Here is a 13,794-nt window from a genome sequence, read left to right as displayed (position 1 = left end):
GCCAAATATTTCTGAAGTATGAAACGATACCTTCATGACAGCATATGTGGGAATAAAGAACCAAATTACGCTCATGTTTTCAGTAAATATTTTCAGTTCAGTTAACTTTGTAAATCTTTGTTATATATTGGAGTTTTCCTGTGCGACTATAATATTATCACACTATTGCAGAATTCAATCCTATACAAGGCGTCTTTCTTTTATTCGCAAAGTCATGAGCAAGGCAGCCATTTTGTGACCTAAAAAAGGTGATGGGCCTCCTTTTTGGAAAATTACTGCCCATCATTGTTGGTGATGTTTTGTAAAGAGTTTAAGGTCTGTCCACATAATATCACTCTCCCCACCAGCTGATGAAGAAATGAAATTCTGCAGTAAGCAAACTGTTCCTTGTAGTTCATATAATATTAAGGAAATGGTGACCTTTATATTATATTAAATAACTTAAATAAGTTCTATCTTACACAGGATGGTTAAAAGTAAGTAGATTAACTTATGCTGCCAACATTATTTCATAATATTTGTAATTTCAGTTTAGTTTAGAGATACAGCGCGGAAACAGGCCCTTTGGCCTAGCGAGTCAACGTTGACCAGCAATACCCAAACACTATCCTACACACTAGGAACAATTTACCATTTTTTACTGAAGCCAATTAACCTACAAATCTGTATGTCTTTGGCGTGTGAGAGGAAACCAGAGCACCCAGGGAAAACCCATGGGATCATAGGGAGAATCAAAATGCGTACAGACAGCACCCATATTCAGGATTGAACCCAGGTCTGGCACTGTATCGCTGCGCCACCGTGCCGCCCTTTTAATGATGATTAAACCTGAATGTGCTCAATAGAGGTAAACAAAAACTCAATTTTATATGATTAATATTTCACCTATTAAAAAAAATTAAAATCACTCAGTGTAAAGGAAGAAGGAATTGTAAGTTATCTATAATTAATTCAATACTTTGAAGGTCTAATGGAGAGGAATCGTTGAAATTTATTGGATATGTGCAACTGCTGATGCAAGAATAAGAAGCACAAACAATCTGCTGGAGGAGCTGAGCAGGTCAAAAAGCATCTGTGTTAAAGGAAACGTCGACATTTTGGGTTGAAACGCTGCGTCGGGACTTATTGAAGTGTAGACAACAGTGAGGCCTAATAATTAGTAAATACGGATGTGGACGGTGCTAATGTGGTGACAGGTAAACTGCAGACAAAGCAAAACTGAAATTTCATTGATTACGCGTCATTGTAACAGAAATTTAGATCTGCTGTTAATGAATTTAGATGCGGATAATCATCTCATTCTGTTTGTCACTTAATTAAGTATTTCTGTATTCCATATTGTAATTAAGACCTCGTTTTATTGTTAATCAAGTCTCTGAGCAAAACTCATCATCTGAGAATATAAAAAAATGTACCAAAGACACACTTGACAGTTCAGCTTTCGTTGGCCTCCTGGTGTGCACCAGTTTAAAATCGCACGTTACTTCAAATACCAACCTTGCATGACCTATCCATTTTGCTCCTATAGGACCCCTCCAGCTGACTGTTTCTTGCTTTGAAATTTCTTGATATGTTATATTTGTTACGTTTGTCATAAAATAAATGTGCAGTGTTAATTTTCTTCTTAAATATTATACAAGACAATGATAGGGGGGGGGATACATAAAGAGATAAGAATGCATTTATTTGAGAGATAAAACCTTATTATATTTGAATTTATTTTTCCATTTTCAACTCACTTTCGGTTTATTTTTCAAGCAAGAGTATAAATACATAGCATTAAACTAATCTATAAATAAATAACATTAAACTGTACAGTTTTGTAAAAAAATAGTATTACATAAACACTTGAGTCCCATATTTTCAATGCCTTTTGTGACACTTCATTGCCCATCCATAAATTAGATGGGAAACTGGGTCAAATAATTTGACTCTAGTTGTATCATTTTTGTCGTCAGTAAATGATAGAATCCACATGGTTGCTTTAAAGCATTTAGTCAGTTAAGTAACTTTATGATTTGATTTCTCCTAGCCCTTCATTTCCCGCAAATGCATATGTCTATCTAAATGCATCTTAAATTGTGGTTGCTACCACAACTTGAACATCCTTCATAACCTATGATAATGGTCAATAAAGGAAAGGAAATTAGGGCAAAATAACATTCATTATTCGGGAATGAACAAACTGGTTTGACTCCAAACTAGAGATGAACAAAATGACCCCAGTTCTATATCCATCATTGTTATTAATCGATGAATCTCAAGTATCAGACATCTTACCACTGATCTCCATTTCTAAAAATAATATTAGCTGTCAATAGTCAATAGGTCATGAAATTACTTTCCTTCCGCAGATCTTCTGAACTATTCATTCCTTCACATGTAACCTGAACTGTTCTTCCCCCAAGTTCTGGGGAAAAGAATTACCAATCAGTACTGCTGACATTTTGTAGTCCATCTTCATCCAGATGTTGACCGTAGGAACTTTCCAATGAATTTTCATGCTTTCCTAGGATTGATGTTCCAGCCACGACTTATGATTTTCCCAAGCTGATTCTGAAGACTTTTGGTGGGCATCTTCTGGTGGGCACTTACCAACATCATTTCAAAAATTCAATGTTTTTAATTTTTTCTTTGCAGGAGTACAGCCTGGTGAAATTGGAATGATTCATGCATATTTCTGTTTTATTCCTTTAATTGATAATGTTGGAATACCTGATTTTAGTTAATGACAGTGGGAATTTTAACGTTACACCTCCCTGCTTTCCAAAATGTTTTACCCTTATGGCCACTTGTCACTATAGTTTGCATTCTAATTCACTGACCCTGACTGAAGTCCAAACCAAACTCGGTCGGAAAAGCATCCAGCATGAATGCAAGGAACCAATTCCTATCTTTCCTGAAGCGCAAGATGACAAGTGCAGGAGTAAGTGTGAATAATTATATGCTGTGAAGTCATCCATGCTGTCAAAAGATGATGAATGGACAAGCCCTGATGTCTGGTACGGGATGAATGAATATAAAAAAGTTCCATGGAAAAACCCCGCAGACTCTATGTGTTTAAGTCAACTATTTACACATAACATACAAAACATTATCAGAAACCTTGGTTCAGTCCATCATCACATGGTAAAGCAACATTTACTCATACTTATAATCATTTTGCTATGAAATTGCCTTAGTAAGAATAGATACATTTGCTTCAGATGTGCAATACCATATTGCACTATTTATCTGTATAACGTCTCTGCTACATTGATTAATATGACTTCATTCCAATATAATAGATCCTTTGCTACTTTCAGTCAGCATTCTATTCAGCCTTTTTTTTCCTGCTTTAAATAATTAATAAGCCCCAATAATCCATTATTCACAAACCACCACAAAGAAGTCATTGGAAGGAATTGAATTAAATTAGAATCATGTGACTCATAAGTATATTTTCCTAAGTTATGTTTGTGTTTTTTTTTTTAACCTACCAGCCATTTTCAAGATGAAGAGCAGTTCGGGTCCCGTGGCCTTGGTGGCACCCATTTCCACAACCGCCGTTATGCCTATTGACACTGGAGATAATTCAACAGAGTCTGGAGGTCCAGGGGAGGGGAAGAATGACGTATTTGAAAAGCTGAAAGAAAAATTTATGAATGAACTGCAGAAAATTCCATGTACGTACGATTTCTTTCAAATTATACGGTTGACTTTATTTCTGTTAAAACTATTCACTTTTGTAGTTAAGCATAGTTCATTCCAAGTATTTTCGGGGGTTACAATGTTTGTGTTTAGATGTTCTTGGTCTAACTGTTTCTCATCAGTGGCAGGGAATTTGAATTTGGCTGAATGTGTACCCAAAATTTGTTCATCTCTAGTAGAACTTCAACGGACCATTCACTGGGTTTATGAAGTGTTGCAGTGGTAGAGTTGCTGCCTTAGAGCAACTGAGACCCAGGTTCGATCCTTACTATAAGTGCTGTCTGTTTGTACGTTCTCCCTGTGACCCCGTGGGTTTTCTCCGGCTGCTCCAGTTTCCTCCCTCACTCCAAAGATGTCCAGGTTTGCAGGTTAATGCTTCTGTAAATTATAAATTGTCCTTGGCATGTAGGGTAGAAGTAGTGTCTGGGGCGATCAGTGGTCGGTGCAGGGTGGGCCAAAGGATCCGTTTCCACACTGTATCCTAGTTTAGTTTAGTTTAGTTTAGAGATACAGCATGGAAACAGGCCCTTTGGCCCGCTGACATCCGCACCGACCAGCGATCCCCGCACATTAACACTCTCCTACACACACCAGGAGCAATTTTTTTACATTTAGACCAAGCCAATTAACCTACAAATCTATACGTCTTTGGACTGTGGGTGGAAACCGAAGATCTCGGGGAAAACCCACGCGGTCACAGGGAGAACGTACAAACTGCGTACAGACAGCACATCATTTCCTAATATTGATCAGTGTAGACAGTGTATATAATGGTCAGTTGTCTCAGTTGGAGAGATCGGGGTCAGAGGAACTGCTGGGAGCTAGCGGCTATAAAACACATTCTATAAAAGGTGTAGGAAAGAACTGCAGATGCTGGTTCAAATCAAAGATAGACACTAAAAGCTGGAGTAACTCTGCGGGCCAGGTAGCATCTCTGGAGAGAAGGAATGGGTGATGTTTTGTGTCTCGATCCGAAACGTCACCCTTTCCTTCTCTCCAGAGATGCTGCCTGTCCCGCTGAGTTACTCCAGCATTTTGTGTCTATATATTCTATAAAAACCTATGTTACCAAACTGATCTGGAATCAGATGTGAAGTTGTTTTCTCCAACTCTAAGCTAAATCTGCAAGCCATCTGCAGACTCCTGCCATTCCTTCTTCACATGCCCTATCACCCTCCTCCACCCCCCTACCCCCTCCAACCTCACTGTCCTGAACTACAGGTGCTCTAGTGGCCATTTCATTCCTCCTCACAACAATCGCAATTCCTCTCGGCATCCCAGGATATTGGTTGAGCAGTCCCCTATCAGTGAAAGAAACTGCCAAAGGTAGATCAAAACTTGAAGTAATTTCTCCAAAATGTATTGCCAGGAAGGATGAAAGGGGATCCCGTGGGCGGGGGTGACGAGAACATAGGGGGACCCAGCAGTGGGCTGCTGAGAATGAAGGGAGGGGTCCTGGTGGTGGGGCCACCGAGATCAAAGGGGGACCTGGCAGGGGCCACCAAGAATGAAGATGGACCCAGCGGGGACCGTCTGTGGCCACCTGCGGCACTAGGCCTGGTTTGCCGCTGCGAGCAGAAGATAAGACCGTTCGATGAACCTTTTGTAACTTTGTTGACACCTGAAACGTGGCAACTCTTTGTGTGCTGCCAGGTGAGGTTTGCTGTATGATTTTACTGGGGTCTGCAAAACAAAGCTTTTCATCGTGCCTAGGTACATGGGACAGTAAACTATCATTGATTCATTGAATTGTTGGATTGTGACAATGACATTGACATCAGTATTACCGGCCACGTTTCCAAATCCATTTGCCAGTGCCACCCTGGGCTTTGATAGCCATTGCCATTGTCAGCGGCCTGCTGCTTCTGACCTGCTGCCTCTGCATCTGCAAGAAATGCTGCTGCAAGAAGAAGAAAAACAAGAAGGAGAAGGGCAAGGGGAAAAAGAATGACATCAACATGAAGGACGTGAAGAACTCAGGTGGAAATCAGGTAAAGTAATGGAGAGAAAATGCGAGTCAAAATTGTTGAATTGCTTTTGACTTGTTCAACTTCAAATGTGTCCTGTTTTTATAGCGTTCCACTTGTTTAGGGAAAGGGATGCACCAAAGTGTTAACATACCCCACAGTTAAGTTCAACTTTACTCAGCCAAAGTATTTATTTTGATTCCATTTATTTTTGATTCACCACTGTCAGAGTGTAATTTAATGCTTACCATTCAGATTCTGAAATAATGAACACAGTATTTCATGAGGAAGCTTTGACACCCAATCACTTCCAATTCCTCATCTTCTTGGAACAGTACAGAACCAACTCTAATGAATGTGGGCAGTGGTAATAGTGTTTAAACACATAAGAATCATAAAATAGAAATAGAAATGGATTTCAAATTGCCATCATTTAGCAATATTAAACTTTGCATAATGAACAGAAACAGAAAAAAAGATTGCTTGTCAAATGAGCAAGGATAAACTGCTATAGAACATAGAACATAGAACAACACAACACTGGAGCAGGTCCTTCAGCCCATAATGTCTGTGCTCAACATAATGCCAAGACCAAGTATTTTCTGCCTGCACATAATCCACATCCCTCCATTCCCTGCAGATCTCTGAAGGGCCACATTGTTTGGTGTTTCTTTTAAATCTCCTTCTTGTCATAGTTGTTACTTGCCTCACTGTCTTTGTGACAAGAAAATAAAACTACCTACATCTTGGAGTTCTGTGGTAAACTATTAATTTCATGTATCATGAAAATTGTTAAAAAAAGAAAGCTTTACAAGAACATAGCAAAAATCAGAAAGCTCTTGCCAAATGGATGTGTTCCAAAATCTGCACAATTATTCATGGATGTTGCTCAAACATTTTGGCCCATCTGTTCTTTGATAAAGATTGCTTTGCTTTAATGAAATTTGTAATACGATTTCCACAAAGGACATATGGCTGTAAGTTGTACACTTGTTCTTTCTTTTGTATACTTAATTACCTCAGGACTACACTTACGTTATATGTTCCCACCACAAATGTAGCGTTGGTTGGTAATGTTATCAGTAGGTGTAGAATTTCATGAACATGCCAGAAAGTATACAGTGCATTTGAAATTGAATCTTTGCCTTAAAAGTTGTTGGAAACTGCAAAACTTATCTATGTTTGAACTGTTGAATCCCTTGACCAGGATGAGTAAGAATATTTATTCACATTAAAAATGTGTTCATCGTGCAACACATCATTCTGTATCTTGCTGGTTGCCACGTTATTTAAAGGTGAAAAATGCTGTGGCAATCTTGGCAAATCTAGGATGGTATTTATACGTGGATGATGACATGACAGTTATTCACAGAATTGACAGGCATCCAATCTTTAACATAATTCAGAGCAAATCCCTCAGATGGTATTCCAGATGCTGTAAGCAATCACAATCTATTATATTATGTACTTAATGGTTATGGGTTATAGATTTGTTGCTATTGGAAAACGTATCGTAAGAAAAATCTTAGCCATACTCAGAATCCACATTTGCTGAGAAATAAGGTAATGGCCACATAAAAACAGGGTAGGAATTCATCTGTGGATGTGGTGTAAAGCAGGTGGTATTGAATTGGATGTCTGGTACTCAGCCCATCCAATGAGGCAGAACCATTCTCCTCAACAGAAGGGAACATCAGAAGGTATATCTGACAGATGACTAATATAATGCCATCTGCTTTGCTTTAAAGTCTAGGATAAGTTTTTGTTTAATGCTAATTATTGCTAAATTATTAATTGAACTGCATCTTTAATGGTAGATATTATGTAAATCTATTTAATAATAGGATACTTAGGGGTGTGTTATTATTGGATGATTTTTTTAAATTATTTGTGGTTATTTTACATATTGGTATTATGTATGCATGTCTTAACTTCCTTGAGATATGACGGACCCAGATTTTGAATAATGAGCACATAAAAATGAACCAGATGCAATTTTGAGCTGAATGATTCCTCTGTTCAAGGATTTTTTTTGAGGCTGTCATAATATTTTTGAAAACCAGATCTTCTTTGAGAGATTTGTTCGGGCTAGGCTTCAAATACATCAGGGTTTTCTTTATTGGTCTATTATTAAACAAAGACACAATTTTAAAAAATCCTATCTCTTTCTGGTCTGCACCACATTTTGGCATGTTTCCCCATTCACATATGCAGCACAGCTGTGATATATGGAGTTACTTGCCAACAGAAGCTATGCCAAGCAAGTTTGGAGCTTGCTTCAAGTGCAACTGGACATAGAATAAATTATTAACTATCTAATCATTTTTGTTCTCTCACTGGACCTTAGGTAGTTCTAAATTCCAAGCCAGTTTTTAAATTGTAAACATGGTAAAGCAAGGTATGGAATATAATGCTCATAAATACAACAGTTAAATGGCAAGGAGCTGAATCTTCAAGAATAACCATGTATAGGTAAACATATGTAGTTAAAAAGTATCTCGCTACTAATTTATAATCTATATTTTACTACAGTGTGAAACTGCAAGGTTTCCCAGAATTAGGCTTAATGGTCAAAGTGACCACTTCTATTGCACAGTTAAGGTCAATAGTAGACACAAAATGCTGGTGTAACTCAGCGGGTCAAGCAACATTTCTGGAGAAAAGGAATAGGTGATCTTGCAGATCGAGATGTCATCTATTCCTTTTCTCCAGCGATGCTGCCTGACCCGCTTATTTACTCCAGCATGGTAAAATATAAATTATAGTAATGGGATAGGATAAGGATACACACTGTTGCTTGTCCTGCTTGCCCTGGTTGCTTTTCGATTACTGCAGGGATTCAGTGAGCAAGCATGAGAACTGAAGGTCTATCACTATGACTGTATCGCAAATGTCTTGGGCAGATAACAGTATTAGCACTAGGCCAATTAAAATAATAAATTTCCAATTGAAAATAAGCATATGTAAACGTTTTAAAATACCCTGACCTGAACTTTGTATGGAGAGCCTTGATGAAGCACTAAAGGACACAAAGTGCCGGAATAACTCAGCAGGTCAGGCAGCATCTCTGGAGAACATGGATAGGTGAAGGTTTGGGTCAAGATCCTTCTTCTGAAGAAAGATCCCAATCCGAAATATCAAAACCTACCCATGTCCTCCAGAGATGGTGCCAGACCTACTGAGTTACTTCAGCACTTTGTGTCTTTTATTGTAAACCAGCATTTGCAGTGACGTTACAGGTCGAGACTCTTCTTCAGACTGATTGTTAGGGGGAGAGAAGAAAGCTGGAAGAGAGGAGAGGCAGGTAATAGGTGGACACAGGAGAAGGAGGTTTTGCTAGGCAGATGGTTGGAACAAAGGCCAGAGATTAAAACAGAAGCCGTGAAACAGGATTGAAGAGATGCACATACAACCGTCACATACAACAAGTAGCCCTCCGTCAGTTTCGCCACCTCCAACGTGACCCCACCACTCGCCACATCTTCCCATCTCCCCCCATATCTGCAATCCGCAAAGACCGCTCCCTCCATAACTCCCTTGTCAATTCTTCCCTTCCTTCCCGTACCGGGCACTTTCCCTTGCAACCGCAAGAAATGCAACACTTGTCCCTTTACCTCCCCCCTCAACTCCATTCAAGGACCCAAGCGGTCGTTCCAGGTGCGACAGAGGTTTACCTGCATCTCCTCCAAACTCATCTATCTTTGCATTCAGACACACTGTTGACATCACTGAAATCCCAAGAACCAGGTATCTTTTGTTACTTGTGTAGGAAGGAACTGCAGATGCTAGCTGACAGCGAACATAGATACAAATGCTGGAATAACTCAGCGGAACAGGCAGCATCTCTGGATAGACGTTTTGGGGAAGAAGGGTCTCGACCTTTGGTTACTTGCATTTGTCCCAGCATTGGGTGGATGGTAGTTTATTGTCACATGTACCTTGGTGCAGTGATATTCCTTTATTGCATACAATTTAGTAAAATCTTACTACACATGAACACCGTCATACTTAAGTATATAAGTTCAAGAATAGTAGATTATACTGAAGCAGTACACAGGAGTCGCAACGTTTCCAGCACCATCTTGTACCCTTCAAGTTTCAAAGTTCTGAAATATGTCGAGCCTTAACTTGACCTTAAAGGCCCGTTGTCCTGGCGATGGCACTGGGTCAGAGTTCCAGGGGTCAGCCTGGCAGGCCGTTTAACAGAATGATAACTAATAATTGCTGATGAACTACCTCTGAGGTCATGAACGTTTCATCTTTGCAAATATCGGATCAAATTTCTTCAGATATGAATGTTGGACTTGGATTGCTTAAACTTTTGTCTGCTTGTTTTCCTTAACATGTACCTAATTGCATGTCATACCCAATCATGACTACAATTTAAATCTAATTTATACTTATTGGTTAAGACAGTACATGACAATCCGATGTGCTGGAGTGCCTCAGCCAACAGATTCCCCACACATCACGTATGGAGGAAGGGATTAAATGCACAATTAGACCAAAGGTCCTCTCAAACGTTGGAGTGAGCTTTCTTTTGGTCATGCCCTCACTTCTCAAGATGACAAGGGTTGTCCGACACAAAAATCTCGGCCGTAAACAAAAACAAATATACCTCTGCAACATTGTGCCTGAGCCCAAGTGGCTGTTTGTAGCAGTTAGCTTCATGCATAGTCAGACTTCCCTTAGATGCTTCTAGGCCTGGATCTCACTACATCTGTCTTCATCCTCACTAACGTCAACCCCGTCCTCCATTCTCTCCCCTATCCCTACACTAACCCCATAATCACACACCATGTTCAGCTTTGCAGCTCCCAGAGGCTGCTCTGTATTACATTTGTGGTCCTTCAGTGAGCCTATTACACAGAGAACCTGCAACAGAATTTAAGACACTGCCTGTGGACAGCTTTGATAATGCCATCAAAAGACCTTTAATTATTTTTAATGTGCCTAATGATCAGTGACATAGAGGAAAAATATTTAAAATGAAACAAAATCAATAAAAATACAATGAAATAGTACACATTTAAAGATCATGTGATGGGAGTAGAATTTGGCCATTCGGTCCATCAAGCCTCTTCCACCATTCAAACATGGCTGATCTATCTCTCCCTTCTAACTCTATTTTCCTGCCTTCTCCCCATAACCTCCATAATATTCAATTAAACCATGGAACCTAATGAGAAACATTAGTGTTATTTAAAATAAAGTCAAACAGATTCCCCACAGATCACGTATGGAGGAAGTTATTTAAAATAAAGTCATATAAAACCCCACCGCATCTTTTTAGTAGTAGTTTGAACCTCATTTGATTGATTCTTCATTTCCATTTTTTAAAAAGTGTACAAAATCATGAGAGGAATAGATCAGGTCGGCACACAAAGTCTCGTGCCCAGGATAGGGGCATCGAGTACCAGAGGACATAGATTTAAGGTGATGGGGAAAGATTTAATAGGAACCCGAGGGAGAATATTTTCACACAGAGGGTGGAGGGTCTATGGAACAAGCTTCAGAAGGAGGTAGTTGATGCAGATACCATCACAACTTTTAAGAAACATTAAGACATTACATGGATAGGACAGGTTTAGTGAGATATGGGCCAAACACAGGCAGGCAGGAATAGTGTAGATGGGGTATGTTGGTTAGTGTGGGCAAGTTAGGTTAAAGGACCTGTTTCCACGTTGTATGACTCTCTGACTTTATTAATGGGGATGCATTCACTGCCAATGCCTACAACTGAGGAGCCTGATATGAAGTGCATTCAGCCCTCAGCTCAGGCATTATGGATGATCTTGGACTCAATGGCGAGTCCAAGAGAGGAATGAACACTTAGAAACCCACTGACATGCAGTTTGCTGTTAGACAATTGTTCTCTATGGAATTATTGGCTACCCTTCAATGTAGTGCAGCCCATTATATTGGATGAGATTCATTACTGCCAAAAATGTGTCCATTTAAATTACATTTAAAAAAACGTAACCTGATAAAAGTGCAACACCCTAAAAACCATCTACAATCACATTAAACCTTGAAGAAAACAAAACACTTTGAAATTGGCTCAATGCGCAATTTTACCTAGGGTGGATCACACTGAAAAAAAATAGACATAAAGTTCTGGAGTAATTCAGCAGGTCAGGCAGCATCTCTGGCCGACATGGATAGGTGGCATTTTGGGTCTGGACACTTTTTCGGACTGATTATACTCAAAGGGAAGAGAGGTGGGGAGGGACATAGTCTGGCAAGTGATAGGTGGATACAGGTGAGGACAGGTTTTAATTAGCCAGTGGTTGAACAAAAACCAGAGATGAAAAGACAAAAAGTGTGAGATAAGGATATAAGGATAGAAGAGGCATGAAATGTGAAGGCAGAGGAAGGAATCTAGGTGGAAGGGGAAGGAAGGGGTAAGGGGAAAATGTACGCATCCAGGTGGGACACAGGGAAGGGAGGGGGAGGAAGGATGTTGTTTACCTAAAATACAAGGTTCTGTTCCTCTAATTTGAATGTGGTCTCACTATTGCAATGGAGGAGGCCTAGGACAGAAAGGTTGGCATGGAAATGTGAACGGGAGATAAATGGTTAATTTAATATGTTTATTATTCCTCCTAGTGTAATGTATTTTTGCATAAAACTCAGTTGAACCCAGATGTTAGGTTGCCGTTTGATATTGTTCAGTTTGTAACCTTAGGAAAGTCAACTAGATATTAAGAATTCCCATAGACGTTCAGTCCACATGATGATGAGATTGGCAACAACCTTCTGGGTCCAAGGAAGGTTTGAATTTGTTTGTTCCATAATTCTTGCTCCATTACAATCTCTAAACATTGCTGACAAGTAGACAACTATTCAAAGTGAGTGACGTTAATGTCATACTGGCACTCGTGTGGGAATGTTTCACATGAAATACTTCTAATTAAAATAATACCCTCGGGGATCCAAGGCAGAACTTGGGAGAGGATTTGAAATGGAAGAGAAATCATAGCTCTCATAAGAAGAGCTTTGTCAACCAAGAGAACATATTGAGTGAAAGACTCCCAAGGTCAGTCATTTTTTTGCTATTTTTGTTAACTATAAAACAGTCCTGAATGCTAAACAACTCATAGTTGTCAACAGAGAATGGAAACATAGGAAACAATTGACATATTATATCAATAATATCAATAATACAAATTACATTTATTATCGACAAATGTAAATTATTCCATTTTAGATAAATGTGCAAGATGAATATAGAATTAAAGGAGTATAATTTCTTAGGCAGATCTTGAAAAGTAATTGAGCAGTTATAGAAGTAATCACTGCATATTCAAAGCAATTTAAAATGGGAAGGTTGCAAAGTAAAGTAAGTAAAGGAAATAAACTTGTTGCATTAATGCAAGAAAATGTTAACCTTGAAATCCATCTGGACAAATCTAAAGAAAAATCTGCAATGCATTTGCAAATTGGCATAACCCAGGATATAGCCTCTCTTATCTCTATTTCTGGATGCTTTAGCAACGTCCCGTTTTTTTTAACAGCAAACATTTGTGTCGGAGCTCTTCTTATGGGCCTGTCCCACTTAGGCGATTTTTCAGGCGGCTGTCGACGACTGTCAAGTTGCCGGCAGTCGCCTGAAAAACCAGCAACTGGAACGGCGACTGTCAGAGTGGAACACACTCACACATACACACACACACACACACACACACACACAAACATATCACTTCCTTCACCAGCCCGTTATGCAGGCGGGGGACAGGGCAAGAGGGGAACGCTGTCCGAGTGAAATTCACACGGTGCAAAGCCAAGATGATATAGACACACACCTCGATGAACAGCAAGGTTGGCGCTGTAATTAAGACGGCTAAAGCACAGTGTATGGTAAGTCCTTTAAAAGAGGGGGGGTGAGAGGAGGGGAGAGGATGGAAAAGGAAGGAGAAGGAGTGGAGACAGCTTTTAAGAAGTCAGAGATACACGGCTGTGATAACCGGTCGGTTATCCTTGGTTCTAAAAACTACTGCTTACGGTTTTTTTTCCCCATTGAGCCAATGAAATTCACCGGTCAGCACCGGCTACAACCTACAAGAACCTCCTGGCGACCCACCTACGGCTGGAGAATTCTCGCTACTCTCCAGGGCGGCTTCATTCTAGTCGCCGC

The 13,794-nt window shown here is 39.7% G+C and overlaps 1 protein-coding gene across 3 annotated transcripts in view; it reads left to right on the top strand.

The window, feature by feature from the left end:
• LOC129708647 (synaptotagmin-B) overlaps nucleotides 1–13,794 on the top strand; it is a 525,824-nt gene that overhangs the window by 445,370 nt on the left and 66,660 nt on the right. For all 3 annotated transcript variants that reach the window (XM_055654536.1, XM_055654533.1, XM_055654534.1), the window contains 2 exons: nucleotides 3,483–3,665; nucleotides 5,506–5,681. In XM_055654536.1, coding sequence (XP_055510511.1) covers nucleotides 3,494–3,665; nucleotides 5,506–5,681 — 348 coding nt within the window. In that variant the 5' untranslated portion in view covers nucleotides 3,483–3,493. The remainder of the gene's footprint in view (nucleotides 1–3,482; nucleotides 3,666–5,505; nucleotides 5,682–13,794) is intronic.

This window comes from Leucoraja erinacea, chromosome 24 (genome assembly GCF_028641065.1).
Source record: "Leucoraja erinacea ecotype New England chromosome 24, Leri_hhj_1, whole genome shotgun sequence".
In the NCBI taxonomy this organism is placed as follows: domain Eukaryota; kingdom Metazoa; phylum Chordata; class Chondrichthyes; order Rajiformes; family Rajidae; genus Leucoraja; species Leucoraja erinaceus.
This window is presented reverse-complemented; position numbering and strand designations above follow the sequence as displayed.